A 22,464-nucleotide genomic window follows, 5' to 3' on the forward strand; every position below is an offset into this window, starting at 1 on the left:
TGCTGCCCTTTCCCACACAGACACGGTGGCAGATGGGCCCGGGTGTTATCCCCCACCTGCGCCACCACAGGAGTCCCCAAGATCTGCTTTTCTTCCAGAACCAGGAGATTGAGGAGCTGACCAAGATCTGCGATGAGCTGATAGCAAAACTGGGGAAGTCCGACTGAGCCTCAGCACCCCTTGCCCAGCACTCTGCACTTGGCTGCTTTTCTCGTGACGTCGAGCACCTTGCCTTACCCCGGAGTCCCCGCGGGAGAGCTCACGTGCCCAGCCTGCCTGCCAGGCCTGAGGCTCCTGAGCAGAGCCGCTCCTCTCACTCCCCCTGTCTGCTTCCCACAGCTCTGGGGCTCTGTGGTCAGCCTGGGCCTGCCTGTCCCTCCCAGGGCCTGCCTGTCCCTCCGTGCCAGTGCCACCTCTCAGGTTGGAGGTGACAGCCTGGGCTCTGTCCCCCTCGGTTGGCTGGGTCTAGTTGTGTCCCCACCACACTTTGTCACTTACTGTCCTGTCGTGCTCAGCGGGGCAGGTCCAGCCCCGTGCTAGGTCCTGCCCTGGGATGTGGGTGGTGGCAGGGGTGCACTGCTGGCTCTGGCCCTGGGAAAGGGGAGCTGGCACTGGGATGGCCGGGCTCTGCTTGGTGGGTGAAGCACAGCACAGCATCTCCCTGTCCCTGGCTGTGCCAGCCTCAGAGGAAGGGAGCTGACATCTCTGCATTTGTGCACTTTATGAGCATTTATGGGCACTTGGGCTCTCTGCTCACTACTTCCAGACAGGCACGGTGCTGACACAAGGCACGACTTGTTCCCCCCTAGAGCACTGAAACAGTCACATAACCTGAGTAACTTCGGTCCTCCCAGGGGAGAGTCCGGGTGAGGGCAGGCAGGAGGTTTCTGCACCAAGAGGTGTTTGAGAAGCAGGGGAGGTGTTGGTTCTGGAGAGCAGGGACTGCCTGTCCGTCCTGCCCGTGGCCCCTGCGGGGTTGGGTGACCTCCTGCTGGACACGGACAGAGCCAGGGCTGTTGCTGTTGAGTGCCTGTGCCATGGTGAGATCAAGGTTCCATTTCAGAGGCTGCAGGAGGAAGGAGGTGAACCCTGAGCTGCCTCGTGGCTGCTGCAGTAACTGCAGGGCTGGAGGATTCTTTGCCTTGAATGGATAGGTATGAAATAAGGGAAATATTTTCAGTTTGGATTGTTTCCTGCCCAGCCTGTTGAACACTTTCACAAACCTTTTTGCTGCTACCTTTTTCTAACAGAATTGAGCTCTTTTCCTTCTATTTTCTAATTCCCTATGTTGAGCATGCAGGGCGAACACCTGTTTAAGCCAGAGCCATACACTTGATTTTGTTTTATTAGTTATATAATATATAGAGGGTTTATTCTACACTTAAGCAAAGGTGTCAGCAGCCTGCCCCAGCACGCAGCTCCCCTGCTGTTCCCCACTCCCAGTTATCCCAGTAACCGACTGGTCACAGGAGCCAGTGGCTGACACCGCTCAAAGCAGTGCACCCGTTGCTTGTGCTGGATATTCACCCTTTGCACGGTTGACAGAAAAGAAAACCCCTCTTTGCCCCTCTCTTTTTAACCACTTTGACCTCCCCACATGTCCCTCTCCTGGGCTGGTGAAAAAGCTTCATTAGAACGATCAAGGACTATTTCTGCTGCCCTTGGGGAGTCAGTGCAGGAAAACCCCTGAGACCAGAGATTGCTTGGGCAGTTGGATTTCTCTCTTGAGGAAGCAAAATGCAGCATTGCAAAACCTCAGAGCTGGTTCAGAGCTGGGGCTGGGCTGGTTCAGAGCTGGTTCAGGGCTGGTTCAGGGCTGGTTCAGAGCTGGTTCAGAGCTGGTTCAGGGCTGGTTCAGAGCTGGGGCTGGGCTGGTTCAGAGCTGGTTCAGAGCTGGTTCAGAGCTGGGGCTGGGCTGGTTCAGAGCTGGTTCAGGGCTGGTTCAGAGCTGGTTCAGAGCTGGTTCAGGGCTGGTTCAGGGCTGGTTCAGAGCTGGTTCAGGGCTGGTTCAGGGCTGGTTCAGAGCTGGTTCAGAGCTGGTTCAGGGCTGGTTCAGAGCTGGTTCAGGGCTGGTTCAGAGCTGGTTCAGAGCTGGTTCAGAGCTGGTTCAGAGCTGGTTCAGGGCTGGTTCAGGGCTGGTTCAGGGCTGGTTCAGGGCTGGTTCAGGGCTGGGGCTGGGCTGGTTCAGGGCTGGTTCAGGGCTGGTTCAGGGCTGGTTCAGAGCTGGTTCAGAGCTGGGGCTGGGCTGGTTCAGGGCTGGTTCAGGGCTGGTTCAGAGCTGGTTCAGAGCTGGTTCAGAGCTGGTTCAGAGCTGGTTCAGGGCTGGTTCAGGGCTGGTTCAGAGCTGGTTCAGGGCTGGTTCAGGGCTGGTTCAGAGCTGGTTCAGAGCTGGTTCAGAGCTGGTTCAGAGCTGGTTCAGGGCTGGTTCAGGGCTGGTTCTGGGCACAGGGGCACCGTTCTGCCCGCAGTGCCGCTGTGCAGCTGGCAGAGCCCAGGTGTGGGAGGGAGGCAGGTCCCAGGTGGGGACTGTGGCAGCCCTCAGCCTTCTGCTTTGCTCAGGGCCATGATGCTCACCTGCTGTCAGGTCAGTCTCTCCTTGGGGCATTGCTGTGGCCCTTGGAGCTGATGGATAATTGCAGAAGTTTAGATTTCACCACTCAGCACTTCCCCCAGCCCCTGACCTGCACACAGCGCTCACCAGTGCAGCTTTCCCTGCGGGCTGTGTGCGAAGCACGGCTCCTCAGTGATACCCCACGGGGCACAGGCCATCCCTCCTGTCCCAGTGTCCCTCCCCAGTGTCACCCGGCCCTGCCGTGCTGCTCCCGGTGCTGTTCCTGTGCCTGTCCGCATGCACCCCAGTCTGGGCAAAGAAGATTCCTACGGAATGATTTATTAACTATAATATGGGTATAGTTCCATATATATAAATACATGTATAATGGGTATAGCTATATAAAATAGAAGTTTGCCAACAGGCAGGATGGTTGCACCTCGTGTGCCGCGCTCAGACGTGCTGAGGTGATGGTGTCCCCATGCCTGGCGCAGGGAATGGTGGCTCCCTGCACGTGGTGTCACAGCTGGGTGTGTTTGTCCTCTGTTTCTTGCAGTAGACTTTAAATGCCCCTTCTGGCAGCAGCAGGCCCTGCCCCTGCTGCTGCGTTGCTGTTTGCAGTGTGTGTTTGCCAGCAGAGCTGTCTGTAACCAAGTGCCAACCAGTAACCCCCAACTACTGATCTCTTCCCCCGTCCCTCCACTGTGGCCTCCCCCAGGCAGGAACTTCCTCTGCCTTGACTCCTGCTCCTCTGCTTCCAGCCATGTGTGTAACTGCCATCGCCATCGATTTTATATGTATGACAATTTCCCTTTTATATGTCAGGTAAATATTTGTAAGAGTTATACTCACACAAATGAGATTATTATAATGATTACTAATATATTTTTTCCATGTTTCATTGCCTGAGTAAAAACTGTGTTTATCACTCTTGAAAGCTTTCTTGGTGTTTGTGAGGTTGGTGAAGAGTTTTTGGAGGACTTGGCTTTACCTTCCAGAATGGGATGTGTTCTGCCTTGTCTTATTAATGCAGTTTACATTGATTGGCAGTTGGTTTCAAATAAGTACAGTTACCTGAAATCTGCATTTCTGAGCTCTTAAATTCAGACCTGGGATGACTTTTCTGGCCCTGTGACTCCCAGCACTCCCAGCACACTGTGATGGTAACTAAGCCATGGTGGTGAGCTCAGCCAGCAGGAAGAGCTGAGGCAGCAGTGGGATGGCAGGCAGGAGAATCCTTGGCCTAATCCCTGCCCTGACCCTGACAACCCTCTGTGGCCTTGGGCAAATCCTTCTGGGAGGAGCCCTGGGGGCTGGGGGGTGCAGGAATGGTTCCACTGGGCTCCCAGCCCTCTAGGGGTTTTCAGCTCTTCTCTTGCACTTCTCTTTTGGTGGGTTGGAAAATCTGGAGGAGTTTTCCCCAGCTTGGCTGCTACTCGTGACAAGAAAGGGGTTGTTCTCTGCATGGAGCATTTGGGCTTGATCCAGCTCTTTGAAAGCCACCACAAGGTTCTGTGTCCAGAGATGGTTTCCAAAGCAGGATATGGAGCAGAGCCCAGCCCATCCAGCGGCAGCAGCGTGGGGCTCTGCCCCATTTCCATTGGGCAGCCCTTGGTGTCCCCGTGTCCTTGGGGAGCTGTGTCCTGTCCCCCCTGGCTAAGATGCATTATCCCACCCCCGATGCAGTCACCCAAGCAGATTAGCTGTAAGACCTTAAGACAAAAGAGCAGCTAGGCACCCCACACTGCACACTGCTGAGAATGGCTGCCCTGAAGACCCTTCTGGCCCTGGCCATCGTCTCGTCCCTGGCTGGAGGAGGTAAGTGTCCCTTGGCTCCAGGCAGCACAAGGTCGGGTAAATCGCTGTGGCTGCTCCTGCGCTTGCTGCTGCTCCATCCCTGTCACCTGCCCCCAGTGTCCCTGCCCCATGCTGCTCCCACCCCTGCAGGAAAACCATCTTTTGGGGGGAGGGTGGCTTTCTCCTCTGAGCAGCACCAAGAGAAGTCCCCTGTCCTTTGCCTCTCTGCCACTGGCACAAAGCCCAGGCGTGCAGTGCCCAGCAGAGACCACAGAATCTCTGGTCTCCCCCTCCAATGGAGGCTCCTGAGCCAAACCCCTGCAGCCTCTTGGCTAGAGCTGTGTTTCCTTGCTAAAACTTGCTTTCTCCAAGGCATAATCACAAAAAACCGTTGTAAAAGGCAGGGGGGTGATTGCACTGCTCAGAGCAATGCCATGCAGTAGGGGCAGCTATAGACAGTTTCAGGATCTTTGGACCAAGGCATGATGAATGCAGCTGGATTTTTAGCCCAGGGCAGATGAAAGGCTGTGAGGAACAGCAGAGGACGCACAACACCAGCCAGCAGCGGAAGCCGGGTCATTGTGGGTTAATGAAAGGCGCTTACTGGCATCTGACCCCGTGAAATCCCAATTTTCCCCGTTCTCGGGTTTTCTCTCCCTGAGATGAAGGTGGAAGCTCTTGCAGGAGCCGGCCCCGCTGCCACGAGAGGGCTCTGCTCTGTCAGCGCAGCAGAGACGAGTTTCAGTTCCCAGGTTTGTCCAGCCCCATCAAAAACAAGGCAGGAACGGGATCTTCAGGTCTGGGTTTTTCTGGGGGTGTGTGTTTGAGGGGCCACACAGCTCTTGCACCACTATCTGACACACAGGAGAGAGGGGTGGCTGCTATCTAACCTGCCCGTGGGGCTCCTTTAAGGACCATCTGGAGATGGCTCGTCCCTGCCTGGCTCTTTGCTGCCTGTCACTCTGCTTGTCCCCAGGCAGCATCCTCGGGCTGAGCTTCCCCAGTGCGCTGTAGAATGTGGGAACTGCACCCACTGGTTGGATGGATTCTCCCTTCTTCCCCTAAAAATACTTATTAAAATGAAATCTGGCACAAGAAGACAAAGATCTAAGATGGTTTTTAACGGTTATGTCTATTTTTACTGTAAAAGGAGTTCCAGAACTCTCAGGGAGTCTTTGCAGCGCAAGGACTCAGCTCACCTGCCTGCTGTAGCTCCCATCATTTTGAGTCACACTTGGAAGACTTTTGCATTAATTTTGTGGGCAGGGGAGGCCCCATCCTGCATCCTGCTGAAGGCCGTGGCAGCGCCGGCTCCTGGCTCGACTCTGTCTGGTGCCAGCCCTCACCTGTGAGCCCCGGTCCTGGGGCTGACCAGTGTCTGTGGTGACCCAGAGAGTGTCGGGGCACTGGGGGCTCTGGGACGGTGGCAGGAGTCACTCCCACTCCTCATCTTCACCCAGGTAAAGCGCTGAAATGCCACAAATGTGTCGCATCCAACGAGAACGACTGCAACCAGCAGGGATCGCACAGCTGCCCCCAGTTCGCCGATGCCTGCTCCACCATCACCGCGCCCAGTAAGTGACTGGGCTGGGGGGCCGGGGTGCTGGGGGGACTGGGCGAAGCGGGGTAGGACCGTGGGGTCTCGGAGGGGACCAGAGGGGCTGGGGGCCGGAGGGCGAGCAGGAGCAGGGGACCTGCCGAGGCCGAGCAGGAGGTGCCTTCTTCTTGTGGGCAGGAGAAAGATCCTTTTATTCCTGCCCCGCACCGTGCTGCGTTCAGGCGTTCTCTCTCCTGTCCCGGCTCCCGGGAGCGCCTGACCCTCGTGTCGCCTCGCCTTTCCTTGCAGACAGCGTCATTAAGTCCTGCTCCTACAAGTCCTTCTGTGACCAGGCGCGTCGCGGCGGCTCCGGCGGTGCCACCGTGCGCTGCTGCTTCAGCGACGACTGCAACGGGCCGGCGAGGGGCTCCCGGAACGGGGCGGGGGTGGCCCCGGCCCCGGGCAGCCTGCTGGCCCCGGCGCTGGCCGGGGCGGTGCTGCTGGGCCGGCTCTGAGCGCTCCCGAGGGGCGGCGGGGCCGGAGCTGCCGCTCGCTGCTCTCTGGGGACGCGGCCGGGGCTGCTCGGCCCCACCGGCCCCGCTTCAATAAACGCTGCCGCTGAGAACGGCTCCGCAGCCTCTCACTGACAGGGAAACCAAAACAGCCCCGGACCCGTCTGGCTCCTGGTGCCGGCCCGGAGAGCTTTGCTGGGCAGAGCCCGCAGCCAGCGCAGATTCGCCCCCTCCCCGTCGGTTCAACAAATGATTTTGGGCCGCTCTCCACAACCTGAGGCTCGGCTGTGGAGAGCAGTTTCTGTGGCTGCGGAGACACGGGGGGATGTGAGGCTGCTCTGTGGTCTGGCCCTGCTGCTGGTCCCACAGCTCAAAGCTCTGCTAGGACCCCCAGGAGCGGTCGGTGAGGCTTGGTTTTGTGAGGGAGAATGGTGAAAGTGAGTGAACAGAGTGAGGAGAACAGAAAGGGGAATGATGAAGGGAGTAAAGGATGGCTGGGACCATGAGAATTTGCCTGCAAGAACTGTGATGCAGGGCGAGCAGCAAACAGCAGTCGTCTGCTGGAGTCTGCCCCAGTCAGCACACGAGGAAAAGGGGAACAGGTACTGAAACTGAAAAGAGCGTGTTTGAACAGATGAAAATAAGTAATTCGGCATGCAGAGATCCAGCCGTGGAACTCACAGCTGGAGGATGCTGCTGGAACAGAGAGCTCGGTGAATGCTGGAGGGTGGGAGGGTCAGAAGTTGTGCAGAACACGGACATGGTCTTGTGAAGGTTAACAGATGCCCAGAGGGTCCCTGGGCTGCTGCCGCTGGAGGGGAGCATCTGGAAAGCAGATTATTCCCTGTCTGCTGTGGATCCTGCTTCTTCCCCGCGGCACACGAAGGGTGTTCTCCTGCCTGGGGCTCTGGCTGCTGGTGCAATCTCCAAAGGTCCTGGGCAAGAGACGTGCCCTGCCCCGGGACTTCCCTCACGCCCCTTCATCTCTGATGGGGTGTCTCAGTGAGTTCCAGGGGCTGCTTGTACCCCCACACACGTTTCAGCAGAAAAACGCCTTGGAACACCCAGGAGAAGTGCCAGGCTCCCTGAACGAAGCGAGAGCAGCGCTGTGAGTCGCTGCCGTGTGACCGAGCACAGAAGCCAGCGCTGCCCCAGGCTCCGGCGGGTCACAAGGGCTGCAGAGATGCCTCGGTACAAAAATACTCCCTGGAACAGTTTAGTCTTTGCAAAGGGAGGGGTGGGGAGAGGGGAAGGCAGCGGTGTCGGGGAAGGGCTCGAGACCTCCAGGATGCCGGGATCAGGCAGCCGGCAGTGGGAAGGAGCCGGACTAGCGTGGGATGGATAGGGCTTGCGGTGTCCGTGAGCCAGATCCCCGCATACCCTCGGCGGCGGCAGCACCAGGATCGGTTTCACCCGCGCCGGGGGAAAGTGCTTCGGAGCCAGATGGAGTTTCGGAGAGAAAAACTGGGGCTTCCCCTGGGCGGCACGGGGGCGGGGGCAGCGGCTGTTTCCTTCTCCCAAATCCACCCTGAGCTCACTCCAGCAGCAGCTTTCCCAAGAGATGCTCTTGCAGGAACCGCGACCCGAAGTGGGCGGCTCATCTCCATCAGCGCCAGCCTCAGGCACAGACCGAGCGCTTTTGTGTGGGGTCTGGGGGATTCACCGGGAAGGCCCCGAGCCTGGGACTGGGCGGCTCTGGGGGACGCAGAGGAGCCCAGACAGGCTGGCACTGGGACCGCACCGGGCCGCCCCTGCCCCTCCCGGCGGCTTAGCCCGCGGCGGAGCCCCGGGGCCGCAGCAGGTGCGCGGGACGGACACGGACACGGACACGGACACGGACACGGACGGACGGGCACCGACCCCCCCTCCACCCCGCGGAGCCGCCCCGCGCCCCGCACTCACATCCGGGGCCGGGTTTGCTAATGACAGACGTAATTAACCCGGAAAGAAGCGACGGCGGAGCCAGGGGCACACCCCCTCCGCCGCCCGTCCGTCCTCCTCCCACGGCCGGCCGGCGTGCGCAGCGGCCGCAGCCCCGGCCCGGCCCCGGCCATGCGCAGCCCAGGGACCCCGCGGGGTAAGTCCGGGCTCGGGGGACACGCGGAGCCGCCTGCGAGCAGCGCTCGCTCTCCAGAGACCCCCGCGGGGCGGGCACGGAGCCCTCGCTGCCCCGTCCCCATCCTCCCTCCGGCTCCCCGGGCTGCGGAGCGGCTGGAGCCGCCCGTGCCCCGCTCCGGGAGCCGCTGGGGAGGGGGCCCGGAGCTGGTGTCCCTGTCCCTGGCGGAGACTCCGGTTCCTGCAGCTGGATCATCCGTGCCAGGGCTGGAGTCGATCCCTCACGGGGCGAGCGGCTTCTGCTCGACGGTTCCTGCAGAGAAGTGTCGGGGCCAGGGCAGCGGGAGGCAGCGAGGGGGCTCTGCCAGGAGCGGAGGGGTCCCCGTGGGAACTCCGGAAACGCTGCGGCACCGTCCTCGCCCCAAGTCTGGGGGATCGGAGGCGAGAGTGGAGGGGATCAGGGCTTTGCAGCTATTCCGTGTGTTCTCCGGCTCTTTTGTGGCAGACGAAGGCTGCACCGAGCCTCTTCCCAACAGGCTGACTAACAGTGTCATTAAGGCAAATATCTGAAATTAGCAGGAGCGAGTTGCTCCCCATCTGTGGGTCGGGACAGACATCGCAGCGGGAGCTCTGGGAGCTCAGGTGAGGAGGGGAACGGGGCACGGAGCTCCCGGTCCTCCTGCGGGAGGCTCCTCCTGCACCCCAGGCGGCACCAGGACAGGTGTGGGAGAGGAGGAGGATGCTGTGGCTGCCCACAGGTGCGATGGGTGCTGTGGAGGGAGGTGCCGAGGAGAAGCTCCCGGAAGCCGAGCTGTGATGCTCCAAATGTCGGGGCTGTCGTTTCCTCGGGTTTTTCTGCCGCAGAGTGTTCCTGGCTTGCTCCTGTGGCCGTGGCAGGGCACAGGCAGCTGTGATGGGGCATCCTGAGGTGCTTCCTGGAAAGTCTGGCTGTGTGGCTGCACACGAGGCCTCTGAGCCAGCCGTGGCTGCAGAGGGGACTCGGGTGCTGCATGGACAGTGCCCTGCACCTCCTGCCTCTCCCCGGGGAGCACTTCCCTTTATCCCAGGCAGGCGAGGGGGTTTTGCAGTAAATCTTCTGTAGCCCAGTTGCTTGCCATGCCATGAGTCAGGTAAGGGGTGTCTTTTTTAGTGGGATATTGTGACTGAAAAACCTGGCATGCCAATTGCTTCAGAGGTAGGAAAGAGTCCTGGAAGTTTCAGATACACTTCACTAGAAAGCTGAGTATTTCTGGCCCTCCTGGATTTCCTGAGCAGTGCCCCACGTAAGCACAGCTGGAGATGCTACTTTTATCATTTTCTTATGGGAAAGCGCAGTTGTTGGTGGCTCCAAAGAGAGATCATTTGTCTTGTGTGGGCAGTGGGATGCGAGGGGACAGGAATCCGGCTGACTTGGTGCAGAGTGTGGGGCAATCCAAATCTCCTCTGCCCAGAGGTTTGTGCACCCCCAGGTGCAGCCTGACACTGCAGGTCAGTGTGCACAGAAGGGCTGAGCTGGTTTGTGGTGTCCCAGATGAGCCTGTGGTAATGAAGGATGGTGGTGGTGGGACATGGAGACTCCCAAGAGGTGTCCCATGGGGCTTGGGTCTTGTCTCTGTGCTGCCTGTGGCACGTTCTGCTTCTTCCTCATCTGTCTCCTAAGCAGAAATCTCTAGACCTTTGCTGTCAGCAGAAAAGGGTCTATGAGGTTTGGTCTGAATGTGTTGGTATGGTTAAAGGTACCTAGGGATCGGCTTTCCATGTGCTTCCCCACCATAAAAATAACCCCACAAAAAGCAGTGAGACCTGAAGTGCCCACAGAAACCCTTGCACTGTTGTTGGTCTAAAACAACCTCTCCCCTTGCAGCAGCATGGTCCCCATGAGCCAAGCCCCGATATCTGTCTCTGCAATGCTGGTGATAAAACGAGATCCTGACAGCAGGCTGATTTGTTTTCTGCCTCCTCTACCTCTGCAGCTGCACCCCAGCTCTTGCACAACCCTCGCCTCCCCGGGCCCCACTCCACTGCAGCTCAAAAATAGTATTTCCTCCTTTTCTGCATGAGTTCTTTTATTTGTGTAGCTCTGCTTCTGGCACCTGTGTGATCACCACTCTCCTGCCAGACAAACCACACTGGGTTCACTCACATCCTTTGGGTAACGGCTGCTCTCATCACTGCCCTCCTGCTCTGCCCGGGCAGGGGGACCTGTCCTGCCCACCCCGGCCTCTCCTGCCCTCCCCACGGGCTGGAGGTGCAGACAGGATTCCCACTGCAGCCAAGGGGCCTCCAAGGAGACTCCCTGGGTGGGGTCAGTGCTGCGGAGGGTCCGTGCCCGTGGCAGAGCTGGGGACACAGTGTGGCCCTGCCGTGATGGGTCATTGTTTTCCCTGCTGACTCGACATCCTGGCTGCACAGATTTTCTGCTGGAGTTGCAGATTGTTCCCTGTTTCCTGGGAGTGTGCTCAGGCTCTCTCTAGCACACTGCTTTGGGATTATTTTTTGCCACAGTTCTCAGGGTTCTGGTGTCTCATGTCAGGCTCTTTGTGGCTACGTTGTCCTCTCTCGTGGGGTTTGGTGGCTCATGGGAGTGATGGGTTGGTGAGTTGTCCCTTCCACCTCCCTCTGGAGAGCTCGGCTCTGGCCGAGTGACTGCGCTGCCATCCTGGAACTTCTGTCTGGGATGGGTTGGGTGGCCACAGCTGCGGGAGCAGCTCCCTGGGGAGCAGCTGCCCACCTCTCCCTGCCTGCCCCGCGCCACAGGGTGATGCCAGAAGGAGCCCGGCATGCCGTACCTGGATCGACAGAACCGGATCTGCGGCTTCCTGGACATCGAAGAAAATGAGACCTGTGGCAAGTTTCTGCGGAGGTATTTCATCCTGGACACCCAGGCCAACCACCTGCTGTGGTACATGGACAATCCTCAGGTAGGCACACGTGCCAGGTGTGTCTGTAAAGTTGTCAGTGAGTCTGTAGGCACATCCCAGCCTCCCTGCAGCAAGCACCTGCTCCGGGTCTCCCTGGCTGCTCCCTGCTGTGTCAGTGTCCCATGGCCATGAGCAGGCTCCAGCCCTTCTGTGACCTCTCCAGGACTGTCCCGAGGAGCAGAGCAGGGCTGGTCCCACTGCTGAGGGCTCTGGGCTGAGCCAGGTGCAGGAGAGGGAAGTGGCTGAGGATGGCAGCGGCTGCCTGACCCCAGGGGCACAAACGACAGGCTGGATTGTCCCTGCCACCTTCTCCCTGTCATTTGCCTCTCTCTGCTCATTCTGTGTTGCAGAACCTGGCCATTGGAGCAGGTGCTGTCGGATCTCTGCAGCTGACCTACATCTCCAAGGTAATGTTGGGGTGGGGCAGAGGGAAGGTGAGTGCTCCCTGTTTTCCCCTTATCCTTGTGGCATTCCAGGAGAGGCAGTGGCTTGCTCTGGAAGCACCCAAGGCCAGGTCCTGGTCCTTCCTGAGCTCGTGACCGTGTCCCTGAGATGAAGCCTGAGTGGGGCTGTGGGAAGCAGTGAGGGACCCCACAGCACAAGGATCCCAGTGCTGGGACCATCCTCACCCGTGGGCTGGGGTGGGACAGGGTGCAAGGCTGGGTTGCAGGAGGAAGAGGAGCTGCTCTGCTGGGAGGAAGGACACGGGGGTGGCCAGGGCCGGGTGGGAACAGGAGTGTGCTATCGGTGTGAGCTGGGCACAGAGCTGGCAATTGCCTGAGCAGTGCTTCAGGAGCTCAGAGGGCAGTGCCCTGAAGGATGAGACCACCTGGAAACTCACTTGTGTGTCTGAAAGGTGTTATCCCGTGGAAAGGCAGGAAAAGTGCAGTAAGCACCAAGTGTCACACAGACAGCGAGTGCCAGTGGAGCTATGGCAGTGGGAAGTGGAGCTGCCACCATCCTCCTCCTGCCAGTGGCCCCTCAGCTGCTGGGGGGGACTGGGGGGCTGGTGGCTGCCACAGCAGGCACAGCTCAGCTTTATCCTGGAGCTGGATATAGCATTGGACAGATCTTTCTGTTCCTGCTGAATCATGATTTATAAATTAAGCGCAGATGAAGCAATGCTGAGAGGCTGAGCCTTCCCCATTTTGGAAAGAGCCTCACAAATTATATAGGTTTTAGTTTAAATGAAAATTGCTGCAGGACAGCATTTGGTCACAAACTGTGGGGTTGGGTTCTGTCAGTGGCTGGAACTACCAACAGTAAATATACCAGAAAAATGGAGGTTTGCTTGAGAAAACATATTTAAAGCATTATGGACTGTCTTTGAAGGAGGAGGACTGTCAGAATAAATACTCCACGAATGCTGTTTGTGGAGCCTCAAGGAATATTATTCTTATATAAATGATTCCTACTCTTCAGGGAAAAAACACTGCTATTTTCCCTCAAGTCTCTTAATTGCTGAAGAGAGTGGCTGTGTTAATCCAGAAGAATGGATGTTTTCAGGTCCTCGAAAGCTTTCTGTCCTCTGCTGAGCCAGGGCCTGAGGGGATGCAGGGGATGAAAGTCCTGGCTCCTTGCTGACTTGCCCCTGGGACCCTCTGCTGGTGTGGCCAGTTCCCTTCAGCTGGCACAGCTGTGCTGTAGCTCAGGTTGTCCTCACATCTGTGGGGTCCTGCTCAAGGGTCCCGTCTGGGGTGGCAGAGCCCAGCCAGGGAGCAGGGTGGATGGGTGGAAGCTTCCAGCTCTGGCTGTGCTGTTAACTCCATTTTTTCCCTGATTTGCTCTGTCACAGGTTAGCGTTGCCACCCCGAAACAGAAGCCTAAAACTCCGTTCTGCTTTGGTGAGTGAGCGGGGTCCTGGTGGGCTCTGGGGGGGGACACCCTGCCTCAGGAAGCTGCAGTGTGGTGCCTGTCCCACGAGTTCTTCTGGCTGCTGCCAGCTCTCCTTGTCCTTCCCTTCTCTGGCAGTTATCAACGCTCTGTCCCAGCGCTATTTCTTGCAAGCCAGTGACCAAAAGGACCTGCAGGACTGGGTGGAGGCACTGAACAGGGCCAGTAAGATCACGGTAGGTTACTTAAAGCTCTTCTCGATTGTTCCTTCCACCATCCCCAGGGATCTTTATGGTTGGGGTTTACTTGTGTGTCTTCCTTTGCCCTCCCAGCCCAGCTGGGGAACAGCAGCCATGCCCCAGGAAGGTCCTGTTGGAGCCATCCACATCCCCTCCTGCTCCAGGCCCTCCTCCTCCTGCTGCCCCTGCTGGCAGGGACCTGGCCCAGCCAGCTCCTCACTGTGGCTGTCAAAGGGTGGCTTTATTGTGCTTCAGTAACTTATTTATTCAATTTTTATTCTTCCTGGAATAAATAAAACATCACACGGCTCCTGTGATGAGGCACTGCAGGGCACTGGGGCTGTGCCTGCATCCAGAGGGGCTCATCTGCCTCCTCCTCTCAGGTACTGGAGTGCTCAGGGAGCCGAGAGCCGATGGGCACTGACCTAGTGCCGGCTCCCCAGGGCTGTCCCCGCTCCCCCAGGGCTGTCCCCGCTCCCCCAGGGCTGTCCCCGCTCCCCCAGGGCTGTCCCTGCTCCCCCCAGGGCTGTCCTTGCTCCCCCCAGGGCTGTCCCTGCTCCCCCCAGGGCTGTCCCCGCTCTCCCCACACCTGTCCCCGCTCTCCCCACACCTGTCCCCGCTCTCCCCACACCTGTCCCTGCTCCCCCCACCTGTCCCTGCCCCCCACACCTGTCCCCGCTCTCCCCACACCTGTCCCCGCTCTCCCCACACCTGTCCCCGCGCTCCCCACACCTGTCCCCGCGCTCCCCACACCTGTCCCTGCTCTCCCCACACCTGTCCCTGCTCTCCCCACACCTGTCCCTGCTCTCCCCACACCTGTCCCTGCTCTCCCCACACCTGTCCCTGCTCTCTCCACACCTGTCCCCGCTCTCTCCACACCTGTCCCCGCTCTCTCCACACCTGTCCCCGCTGCCCACACCTGTCCCTGCTCCCCACACCTGTCCCTGCTCCCCACACCTGTCCCTGCTCTCCCCACACCTGTCCCTGCTCTCCCCACACCTGTCCCTGCTCTCCCCACACCTGTCCCTGCTCCCCACACCTGTCCCTGCTCTCCCCACACCTGTCCCTGCTCCCCACACCTGTCCCTGCTCCCCACACCTGTCCCTGCTCCCCACACCTGTCCCTGCTCCCCACACCTGTCCCCGCTCTCTCCACACCTGTCCCCGCTCTCCCCACACCTGTCCCCGCTCTCCCCACACCTGTCCCCGCTCTCCCCACACCTGTCCCCGCTCTCCCCACACCTGTCCCTGCTCCCCCCACCTGTCCCTGCTCCCCCCACACCTGTCCCTGCTCCCCACACCTGTCCCTGCTCCCCACACCTGTCCCCGCTCTCTCCACACCTGTCCCTGCTCCCCACACCTGTCCCCGCTCTCCCCACACCTGTCCCTGCTCCCCACACCTGTCCCTGCTCTCCCCACACCTGTCCCCGCTCTCCCCACACCTGTCCCCGCTCTCCCCACACCTGTCCCTGCTCCCCACACCTGTCCCTGCTCCCCCCACACCTGTCCCTGCTCCCCACACCTGTCCCTGCTCCCCACACCTGTCCCCGCTCTCCCCGAGCCCCTCCGCAGCCGGGGCACTCTCAGCTCGCAGCCCTGCACCAGGGATTGGGGGCTGGCAGCTCCAGGACAGTTTCTGCCTGGGTGGGGGTCCCGGGAAAGGGCTGGGGGCTTCTGCTGAACTGCTCTGAGCAGTGGGGCCACGCGAGCAGAGTTTCACTGGGTCGTGCACTGATGCGTGTTTTTTGTGGTATGTAAACTAGATGTGAGGAAAAATAATGTAAACATTTTGACTGGGGCCTATCCATGAGTTTTTTCTTTAAAATCCCTGGAGTGCCATGTTGTAGTCTCTGTGGGAAACTCATCTGCAAGACCAGACCTAGCTCGTACTTTCTTTCTTTCTCTGCAAACACATGAAGTGTGACAACCTTTGCATCTGCAGCTGCCAGGCTGCTCTGGCCCGAGCCTTCTCTGGCTGGCTCCAGCTGATATTAGCCACAGATTCCACCTCCAGAGCTGGGCAGAGCTGTAGCCGGAGCTCGCCTGGGCTCTGTCTGGGTGCATTGGCAGCACTTTCCTCCAGGGTCGCTGCCTCTGGGCAGCCTGCGGGGCTGGGGGATTCTGCCAGGCTGGCAGAGGTGGCAGCTGGGGTGACAGCAGAATGAGATGCATCTCTTGCTTCTGCGAGAAACCGTGGTGATCTCCACGCCCTGATTTTGGCCAGCCCTTCCCGGCTCTGGCCGCGCCCCGGCTGGGACCGGCTCGTCCAGCCCTTCAGGGAGGAGCTGTCCCGGGCTGGCTGGAACCCCTGGGGCCACAGGGACCGGGTGATGCTGCCACCCTGCCCCACTCTGTGGGCAAGGCAGCAGCGGGGCTGGCATTAGGGGAGCTGAAGTGTGGGGCTGGGAAGGGAAACTTGGGAAGGATAACTTTCTGTGCAGAGCCAGGTGCCAGAAGGAAGGAACTGGGAAGGGAAAGGGAGAATGACCCTGCTGGGAGCCGTGTTGCTGCATCCCAGCCTCTGCCCAGGCGTTTGGGGCCGCTCACGGGGGGACACGGCCAGCGCTGGGGTCACGGCTGTGGCCGTGCTGATCAGCCTCGTTAGCCAGACCCAGCTCCTCATTAAGCCTGGCTGTAACTGGAGCAGGGACAATTAAAGGAGCAAGCGTCCCACAAACTCACTGAGCTGCAGAGGCAAATCACAGGTGCCTGTGAAGGGATGCTGAATCACTGAGCTCCTCTCATCTCTCCTCCGGGTGTCTCCTGCCTCCCAGGGGGTTCCACACCCTCCCTAACTGGGCTGCTCGGCCAGAGTTGTTTCTAAAGGGATGTTGCTGCATTAGACAGAGATGGGGTGCCCAGTGCAGGTTTGGGGACACCCAGCATCCTGTGTCCCTCATCCCTTCCTTTCTCCCACAGGTACCAAAGGGTGGCAGCGTCCCGCCGGCCACAGAAATCACGAAGCCTTCTGTGGTGGCCCAGGCGCAGGAGAGGAAGCCCCAGGTGGCCTACAAAACCGAGATCGTTGCAGGAGTAGTGGTGCACACACCCATCTCTATCAACCAGGTGAGCTGGTTTGCACTTTCATTTCTGGACACAGTGTGCCTACAAAGCCTTGGCCCTGCAGGTATCGATGGCTGCTCTGAGCACCCTGAACACCTCTGCTTTGTCTCACTCTGAAGTGTGATGAGACGAGGGGGAGTGAGGAGGAGGTCATGGAGCTTCTTTCCACGTGTCCTGGGTGCAAATCCACTCTTGAGGTACCCAGGGCAGAGGAATCTTGTTGGGTGCCTCCACCACAGGGGGACTGTCCCCGGGGTGGTGGCTGGCACCGCTGGCCGTGGCTCTAATCCCCTTCCCTGGCACATGGCTGGGTGTGCACGTGGCCATCAGTGTCTCCCACCTTTGGGCACTTGTCCAGCTCTTATCAGTGGCAGCACTAAAAATAGAGTAGGGAATTCAATCATTGCAGCAGTTTTTGCTGGCAGATGCTTTTAACACTTCCCTGGCCACAGGGCTCGGCAGGATGTAGGGGTGTACGGAGGTTGTGGGGCGCAGAGGGGTTTTTCTGGAGGTGGTGCATCAGCTGCCAGAATATTTCCGTGCTCTTGCTGCTTCCCCTGTGGGAAATGGCCATTCCCCTGCTGCAGCTTCCTGGGCGTGTCCGTGGTTTCCTGGCTGGGTCCCAGCCGCTGCTGCTCAGGACTGCAGTGGGGAGTTGATGCCCTGGCTGCACCCCAGACCGGCCAGGAGCATCACCCCAGCTCCTGGGCATGTGGCACCCCAGCTGCAGGCGTGTCCTCACCCCTGGCTTTGGGCACCACCTGTGTGATGCCTGCAGAGGTGGCACAGCCCAGGCCGTGGGTGGCATCCCCGTCCTGGCCGTGCTGCAGCCGTGCTGCTCTGCTCTCTGCAGGGGCTGGGCAGCACTCTGAGGCCAGATGAAAAGCTGTTTGTGTGTTCTGGGAACACAGAAGCAGCTGTGGAAGGTGCTGGGCAGGCAGATTTACCCAGACCGGGGCTGTATAAGGCTGGCAGTGGCCATCCCACTGCCATGGCAGTGCTCAAACCTCAGCCAAGCGGGGAAGGGCTTGGAGGGATGGGGAAGAAGCTGAGTGCAGAAGATGTTTCATCTCGACCATCCTCTGTGTTGCTGGGGGGAAGGGAAGGCACTGCTGGGATGATGCTGGAGGGTCTGGCCCTTGAGGTGTGCTCAGGGAAAGCAGGGGTGGGTGCTGAGCACACGGTTCTGACCACAGCTCCTTTGTGCTGCACCTGGGCAGGGACAGCTTCACTTCCTGAACTCCAAACACCCAAGTATCCTTGGGAGAACTTAGCTCTGAAAATGACAACCAGAGACTTTATGGCTTTTCTGAGCAATTTATTCCCATGGTATATTGCTTTCTCCCATTGGAAAGCATTCCTTTCTAGCTTGTGTTTGTCTGGTGGTTCTTGTTCTCTCATACCTTCGGTGGTGCAGTCGAGTCACCTCTTTGTCCATGATGAGCCAGGCAGATGGGCTCTATTCACTCCCCTTCTGCAGGGGATTTTCTTCAGCCCTCAGATTGCTTCTCTGCAGCTCTTCTGATTTCTCGTTTTTAACACCTGGTTGCCAAAAGGGTGAATAGTACCAGGGCAGCAGCCCAGAAAGCCATACACAGCGAGAGACCAGCTCTGGGCTCCGGCTCATTGCCCTGCCCGTGCTCAGCACTGCCAGGAGCCCTTGGCTCTCACACTTCACTCGGGGCTTGTGTCAGGTGGTTTTTTCCTGCAGGGCCTTCAGGCAGGGCTGGCCTCCCTGCTCACGGTGGCTCTCTCTGCTGCAGGACGGCGGGGAGGGCAGCGAGGTGGCCGCGCATCCTCTGCTGCGGCGCTCGCAGAGCTACATCCCCCCCTCGGCTGCCAGGCCGCCCGCCGGGCCGCCCGCGCTCAAGAGCGGCTTCTGCGTCAAACAGGGCAACGTGGTGAGTGCTGGCCAGGGCTGGGGCTGCCCCACAGCCCGGGCTGCTCCAGGGAGAGGCAGGGCCCAGCATCGAGCAATTTCTTTCTGTTCTGCAGAGGAAGAGCTGGAAGCGGCGGTACTTTGTTCTGGATGAGTTTTCCATCAGTTACTACAAGTGTGAGCAGGTGAGCAGCTCCCCCGAGGCCCCAGCAGGGCTCTGGCACCGCTGCTGTGCTGGCACGGGGACCCTGCGATGGGCACGTGCCAGCCCCGGGGCCAGCCAAGCCCACGCTGTCTCCTCTCGCCTCTGCAGGACAAGGAGCCTTTGCGTTCGATTCTCTTGAAAGATGTTTGCAAAACCCACGAGTGCCTGGTCAAGTCTGGGTAATGCTCTCACCCACGTTTCCCTGCCGTGGCCCCGGGCTGGTTCAGAGCAGCCGGTGGGAGCCGTGGGAAGCGGCTCTCGAGGTGTTGGCCTTCACCTAGCCCAGGGGGCTGCAGTGTCTCGGGAACAAGTTACTGCAGCAAACACTGATAAAATCAAAGTAACCTAAAGACTGGCAATGAAAAATAACCTAAGAAAACAAACCTCTTCAGCTAAAGTGAAAATACAATGTATTAATGTATCTCTGAACTGTGTATTCCTAATGAGTAATAGCAAGCTGATATTTAAAGTGAGCTGGGAGTGCAGTGGGTTATGGTGGGGGAGGGCAGGGGTTTGCTGGCTGATGGTAGAGCTGGGGGGTTTCTGGCTGAAGCTCCCTGGGGTCTGGGCTCTTCTCAAAATCCCAATGAGATCCAAGGTTCCTCCCTGCACACTCCAGAGATGAGGATAAACACCGGGGTTTTCCTGTCCACAACAGCTGCTGGGGTGTGACTGTCCCTTTCTCACTGTTTCTAGTGACCTCCTGATGCGAGACAACCTCTTTGAAATCATAACGGGCTCCAGGACTTTCTACATCCAGGTGAGCAGCTGAGGCCAGGATAATTTTTGGGGCAGAAAGTTCAGCTCTCGGGAAATGGGCTGTTCCCCACAGCCCTTTGCCAGTGAACATGAGCAGATGGGGCTGTAACACACGAGTGTGAGGGAGAACTGCGGGGGGATTCACTTCTCCCCTGGGATTATTTATAATGATTGTGAGAGCAGGAGAAGGCAGAGCTGAGCCCTGGGAATGCCAGGACAGCTGAGCCTCACTGGGGCTGCTGTGTTTGCAGGCAGACAGCCCCGAGGACATGCACAGCTGGATCCGGGCGATCACAGGGGCAGTGCAGGCCCTGAAAACCCGCCCCAGGGTAGGTCATGTACCTTCAGTTTCACGTTTACTGTCCGATGGAGACTGTGCCAACGTACAAGATACTTATTTCGTGGATTATCTGAGCAGCCTCGCTCTGCCCTGTCCTTGCAGGAGATGTCCTTTGTGAGATCCAGCTCCGTGGCCAGGCCCGGGGGCTCCTCGGGCCCCTCTCAGCCGCGGCCATCGGCAGAGGAGCGGAGAGCCCTGTGCAAGGCACCCTCCAGCAGCTCCTGGCAGCCCTGGACGCCGGTGCCAGCGGCCGAGGGGCAGCGGCCGGCGCTGGGGGAGCTGCCAGCCCCGCTCAGGGACTCGGCCACGCGTGGCACACGCCTGCGCCACCGCTCCGAGCCGCAGCAGCTCAAGGGGAAGCCGTTTGCCTTTGACCTGGACGATGAAAGTATCCGGACCTCCGACGTCTGAGCGGGCACCGAGCCGCCGCCGGCTCCACCTGCCTGGCTGCGGGGATCCCTGGGGGCCCTTCGGGGTGTGCGAGGTGGTCCCTTCCCTCCACCACAGCCCTTCCTGCAGTTCAGGATCCACCTGGAGCCACATCCCCGTTCCCTGCTCTGCAGGGAGCGGGGTCCCTGCCTGCTCCTGCCCACGCTTGGCCCCACTGGTTCCATGGCGGTGCTTCTGGGCACTGCCGGCACTCGCTGTGCAGGGCAGGAGACGCTTGGGACCTGTATGAGGGGACATCTTCTGCAATTGCATCATTTCCCCCACAAACCAGGTCTGGATGAAGTGGCAGAAGGTCTTGGAGGCATGAGGAGGGGGAGTGTAGCCTTTGTTGTGTTTGTAAAATGTTTCTCTCCCCCTTGATGCTGCTCAGATTCCCCAGGGCAGAGCTGGGAGACACCAGCCTGCAGCTGCCCACTCGGGGACTCACTGCAGCTTCCCCTTACAACGACTTGTTCCCTCAGAGAGCAGCTCTTCCCACTGCCCACGCAAGGGTTTATCAGCAATCTGCTGGCTTTTGATTAAGTCTTTTTATACCTGTGGTTCCTGTTGAACCCCAGCCTGGGCAGGTGCTCAGCCCCTCCAAAGGCTTTTGGTGCTTCCTGAGCACGAGCCAGGGCAGGTAGCCGGAGCCACAGTGGCTCCCACTGTCCATCCTCAGGTACGGTGTCAGTTTTGCACTGCACACATCTGGGCACAGAGAGCTGTGCCGGGTGGTGAAGAGTTTTAAGTAAAAAGCAACAAATACCGAGCACCTGATGGAACTGGGCAGACTTATCCAGCCAACTCACCCACTGCCTGCCCGAGATGGAAACCAGCAGGAGTTTCTAGAGCAATGTGAATCCTCATTTCCATAACCAAATGAGCTCCTGTAGGTGTGATAAATAGTATGTAGAAAATCCAGGTGTTCCCTCAGCAGAGAGATCGTCTGATACCTTCACCCCACGAGTGTGTGCAATCCCCGGGTGCTGAGCAAGAACTCAGCTTCCCTTTCACTTCCCTGGCCATGACACATCCTCTGCTCTGCAGGCTCAGCCCAGTGTGTTCCCCAGGAGCAGAACATCTGGTTTGTCCTGGCCCTTTTGGGGCCTCCAGCTGTTTGACAGCTGTGCCTCAGCCTGAGCCTTGACTGACCTTAATGCTGTCCCAGTGGTTCCTCCTGCTTCAGTCCCCTGTGGGACCAGCAGGGCTGCTGCAGGATGGGCACAGTGGAGCTTCGTGCAGCTGGGGAGGCAGGAATGGGGTCCCCCAAGTCCAGGGGGAAGAGGGTCTAAAAGGGGATTGTGTGGAGGCTCTGGAGAACACAGAGACCAGGAAAATGAGCGGGAATCAATGCAAATGGTACAAGGTGAGTGTTAGTATTATTTAATTGTAGCTACCTAGATCCTGCTGTTCCTTTTCTGCTCCTTTTTTCTTTATTTGCACTAGAGTTTGAAACTTTCATTTTTTTAGGCTGACTTGCTGTTTGGCTCTGTTTCAAGAATGTTTTAGTAGTTTGGTAAGCCCATCCATCAGTCACAGCATTAGATAAACAGCGTTCTGATCTTGGTTTTGCAGAGCAGGGAATGCAGAGGGATGATGGTTCCTTTGTGCAAGGCTTTGGAACCACAGACTCCCGAGTATTCCTGGTGCTTGATAATTGCACAGTTTCTTCAGGCCTGGGAAGGTAAAGCAGAGGCTGGTTGCACAATTAAGGTTAATTATCCAGGAGCAGAAACTACCAGTGGCTCCAGCACTATTGCAACATTCCTCTTGCTCATTCCCACCCTCCAGCATCCCAGCACAGCATAAAGGCTGAATGTGAGGTTCAGACAAGTGTGGAGCTCAGCTGGGCTCCAGAGCCATCCGTAACACGGGTGCTGTTGGGAGGGAGGGATTTCCCTCCCATTCCAAAGGTGTGGGTGGATGCAGCCAGACCTTGATGGAGCTTTGTGGTTATTTTAAAGAAACTGGTTTTCCCTCAGCTCTGCATTCACTCCTGGCTCAGGCGTGGGATGGACACGTCCCCTTGGAGCTGCTCCCTCCTGAAGCGTGTGCTGTGGGGCTTTTCTGGGGGTGCTGCAGGTTCGGGGTGCCTGGCAGGGCCAGGGTGGTGGGAGAGAGGGGTTTGCCATTCTCACGTGGTTCCAGATGTTTGGAAGGTGCTGGCTGGGGATTTCAAGTGCTCTTAGGGCTGGGGCCCTTGCAGGCAATTCTCCGTGACTCCCGGGGTGGGGGCTACCTGCCTCCCATGCCTCGCCTGTAAATGCTGCAATGCCCTTTCTCCCCTGTGTTTTTAAATAAAGAAGGAAATCCCTATTACTTTCCCAAGCTGTCCATTTGCACTG

At 58.7% G+C, this 22,464-nt stretch overlaps 3 protein-coding genes across 7 annotated transcripts in view; all 3 read left to right on the top strand.

Annotated features, from left to right (window-relative positions):
• The window catches only part of TACC1 (transforming acidic coiled-coil containing protein 1), a 28,644-nt gene extending 25,156 nt beyond the window's left edge, over positions 1 to 3,488 (top strand). For all 4 annotated transcript variants that reach the window (XM_088068213.1, XM_088068212.1, XM_005530837.3 and 1 more), the window contains one exon: positions 99 to 3,488. In XM_088068213.1, coding sequence (XP_087924339.1) covers positions 99 to 167 — 69 coding nt within the window. In that variant the 3' untranslated portion in view covers positions 168 to 3,488. The remainder of the gene's footprint in view (positions 1 to 98) is intronic.
• Positions 3,489 to 3,621: 133 nt separating this feature from the next.
• On the top strand, positions 3,622 to 6,400 carry LOC148182423 (uncharacterized). The gene is made up of 3 exons (XM_088068229.1): positions 3,622 to 4,369; positions 5,809 to 5,922; positions 6,195 to 6,400. Exons 1-3 carry the CDS (start codon positions 4,312 to 4,314, stop codon positions 6,398 to 6,400), a joined length of 378 nt encoding a protein of 125 aa, XP_087924355.1. The 5' UTR covers positions 3,622 to 4,311.
• A 1,946-nt stretch (positions 6,401 to 8,346) lies between these two features.
• PLEKHA2 (pleckstrin homology domain containing A2) lies at positions 8,347 to 22,447 on the top strand. Of its 2 annotated transcripts, none has more exons than XM_005530800.3 (12): positions 8,347 to 8,474; positions 11,210 to 11,373; positions 11,724 to 11,780; positions 13,169 to 13,217; positions 13,345 to 13,442; positions 16,364 to 16,510; positions 18,271 to 18,408; positions 18,503 to 18,571; positions 18,700 to 18,770; positions 19,288 to 19,351; positions 19,602 to 19,679; positions 19,793 to 22,447. In XM_005530800.3, the coding sequence occupies exons 2-12, from the start codon at positions 11,233 to 11,235 to the stop codon at positions 20,099 to 20,101; spliced, it is 1,221 nt and encodes a 406-aa protein (XP_005530857.1). In that variant the 5' UTR covers positions 8,347 to 8,474; positions 11,210 to 11,232; the 3' UTR covers positions 20,102 to 22,447. The 2 variants fall into 2 exon arrangements, with proteins under 2 accessions (XP_005530857.1, XP_014115087.1); XM_014259612.2 differs by lacking the exon at positions 8,347 to 8,474 and adding an exon at positions 10,972 to 11,047.
• The last annotated feature ends 17 nt before the right edge of the window (positions 22,448 to 22,464 follow it).

The sequence above is a fragment of the Pseudopodoces humilis genome, chromosome 30, assembly GCF_049639895.1.
Source record: "Pseudopodoces humilis isolate 2021_Gansu_Grassland_sample_001 chromosome 30, ASM4963989v1, whole genome shotgun sequence".
Classification (NCBI taxonomy): Eukaryota; Metazoa; Chordata; class Aves; order Passeriformes; family Paridae; genus Pseudopodoces; species Pseudopodoces humilis.

What these genes read in the sequence shown, in the direction of transcription:
- LOC148182423 (XM_088068229.1), top strand. Translation starts at nt 4,312, where the DNA reads ATGGCTGCCCTGAAGACCCTTCTGGCCCTGGCCATCGTCTCGTCCCTG. An exon ending in CTCGTCCCTGGCTGGAGGAG is followed by an intron (nt 4,370 to 5,808) that starts GTAAGTGTCCCT and finishes ATCTTCACCCAG; the next exon opens with GTAAAGCGCTGAAATGCCAC. An exon ending in CTCCACCATCACCGCGCCCA is followed by an intron (nt 5,923 to 6,194) that starts GTAAGTGACTGG and finishes CTTTCCTTGCAG; the next exon opens with ACAGCGTCATTAAGTCCTGC.
- PLEKHA2 (XM_005530800.3), top strand. Translation starts at nt 11,233, where the DNA reads ATGCCGTACCTGGATCGACAGAACCGGATCTGCGGCTTCCTGGACATC. An exon ending in AGCTGACCTACATCTCCAAG is followed by an intron (nt 11,781 to 13,168) that starts GTAATGTTGGGG and finishes GCTCTGTCACAG; the next exon opens with GTTAGCGTTGCCACCCCGAA. An exon ending in ACAGGGCCAGTAAGATCACG is followed by an intron (nt 13,443 to 16,363) that starts GTAGGTTACTTA and finishes TTTCTCCCACAG; the next exon opens with GTACCAAAGGGTGGCAGCGT.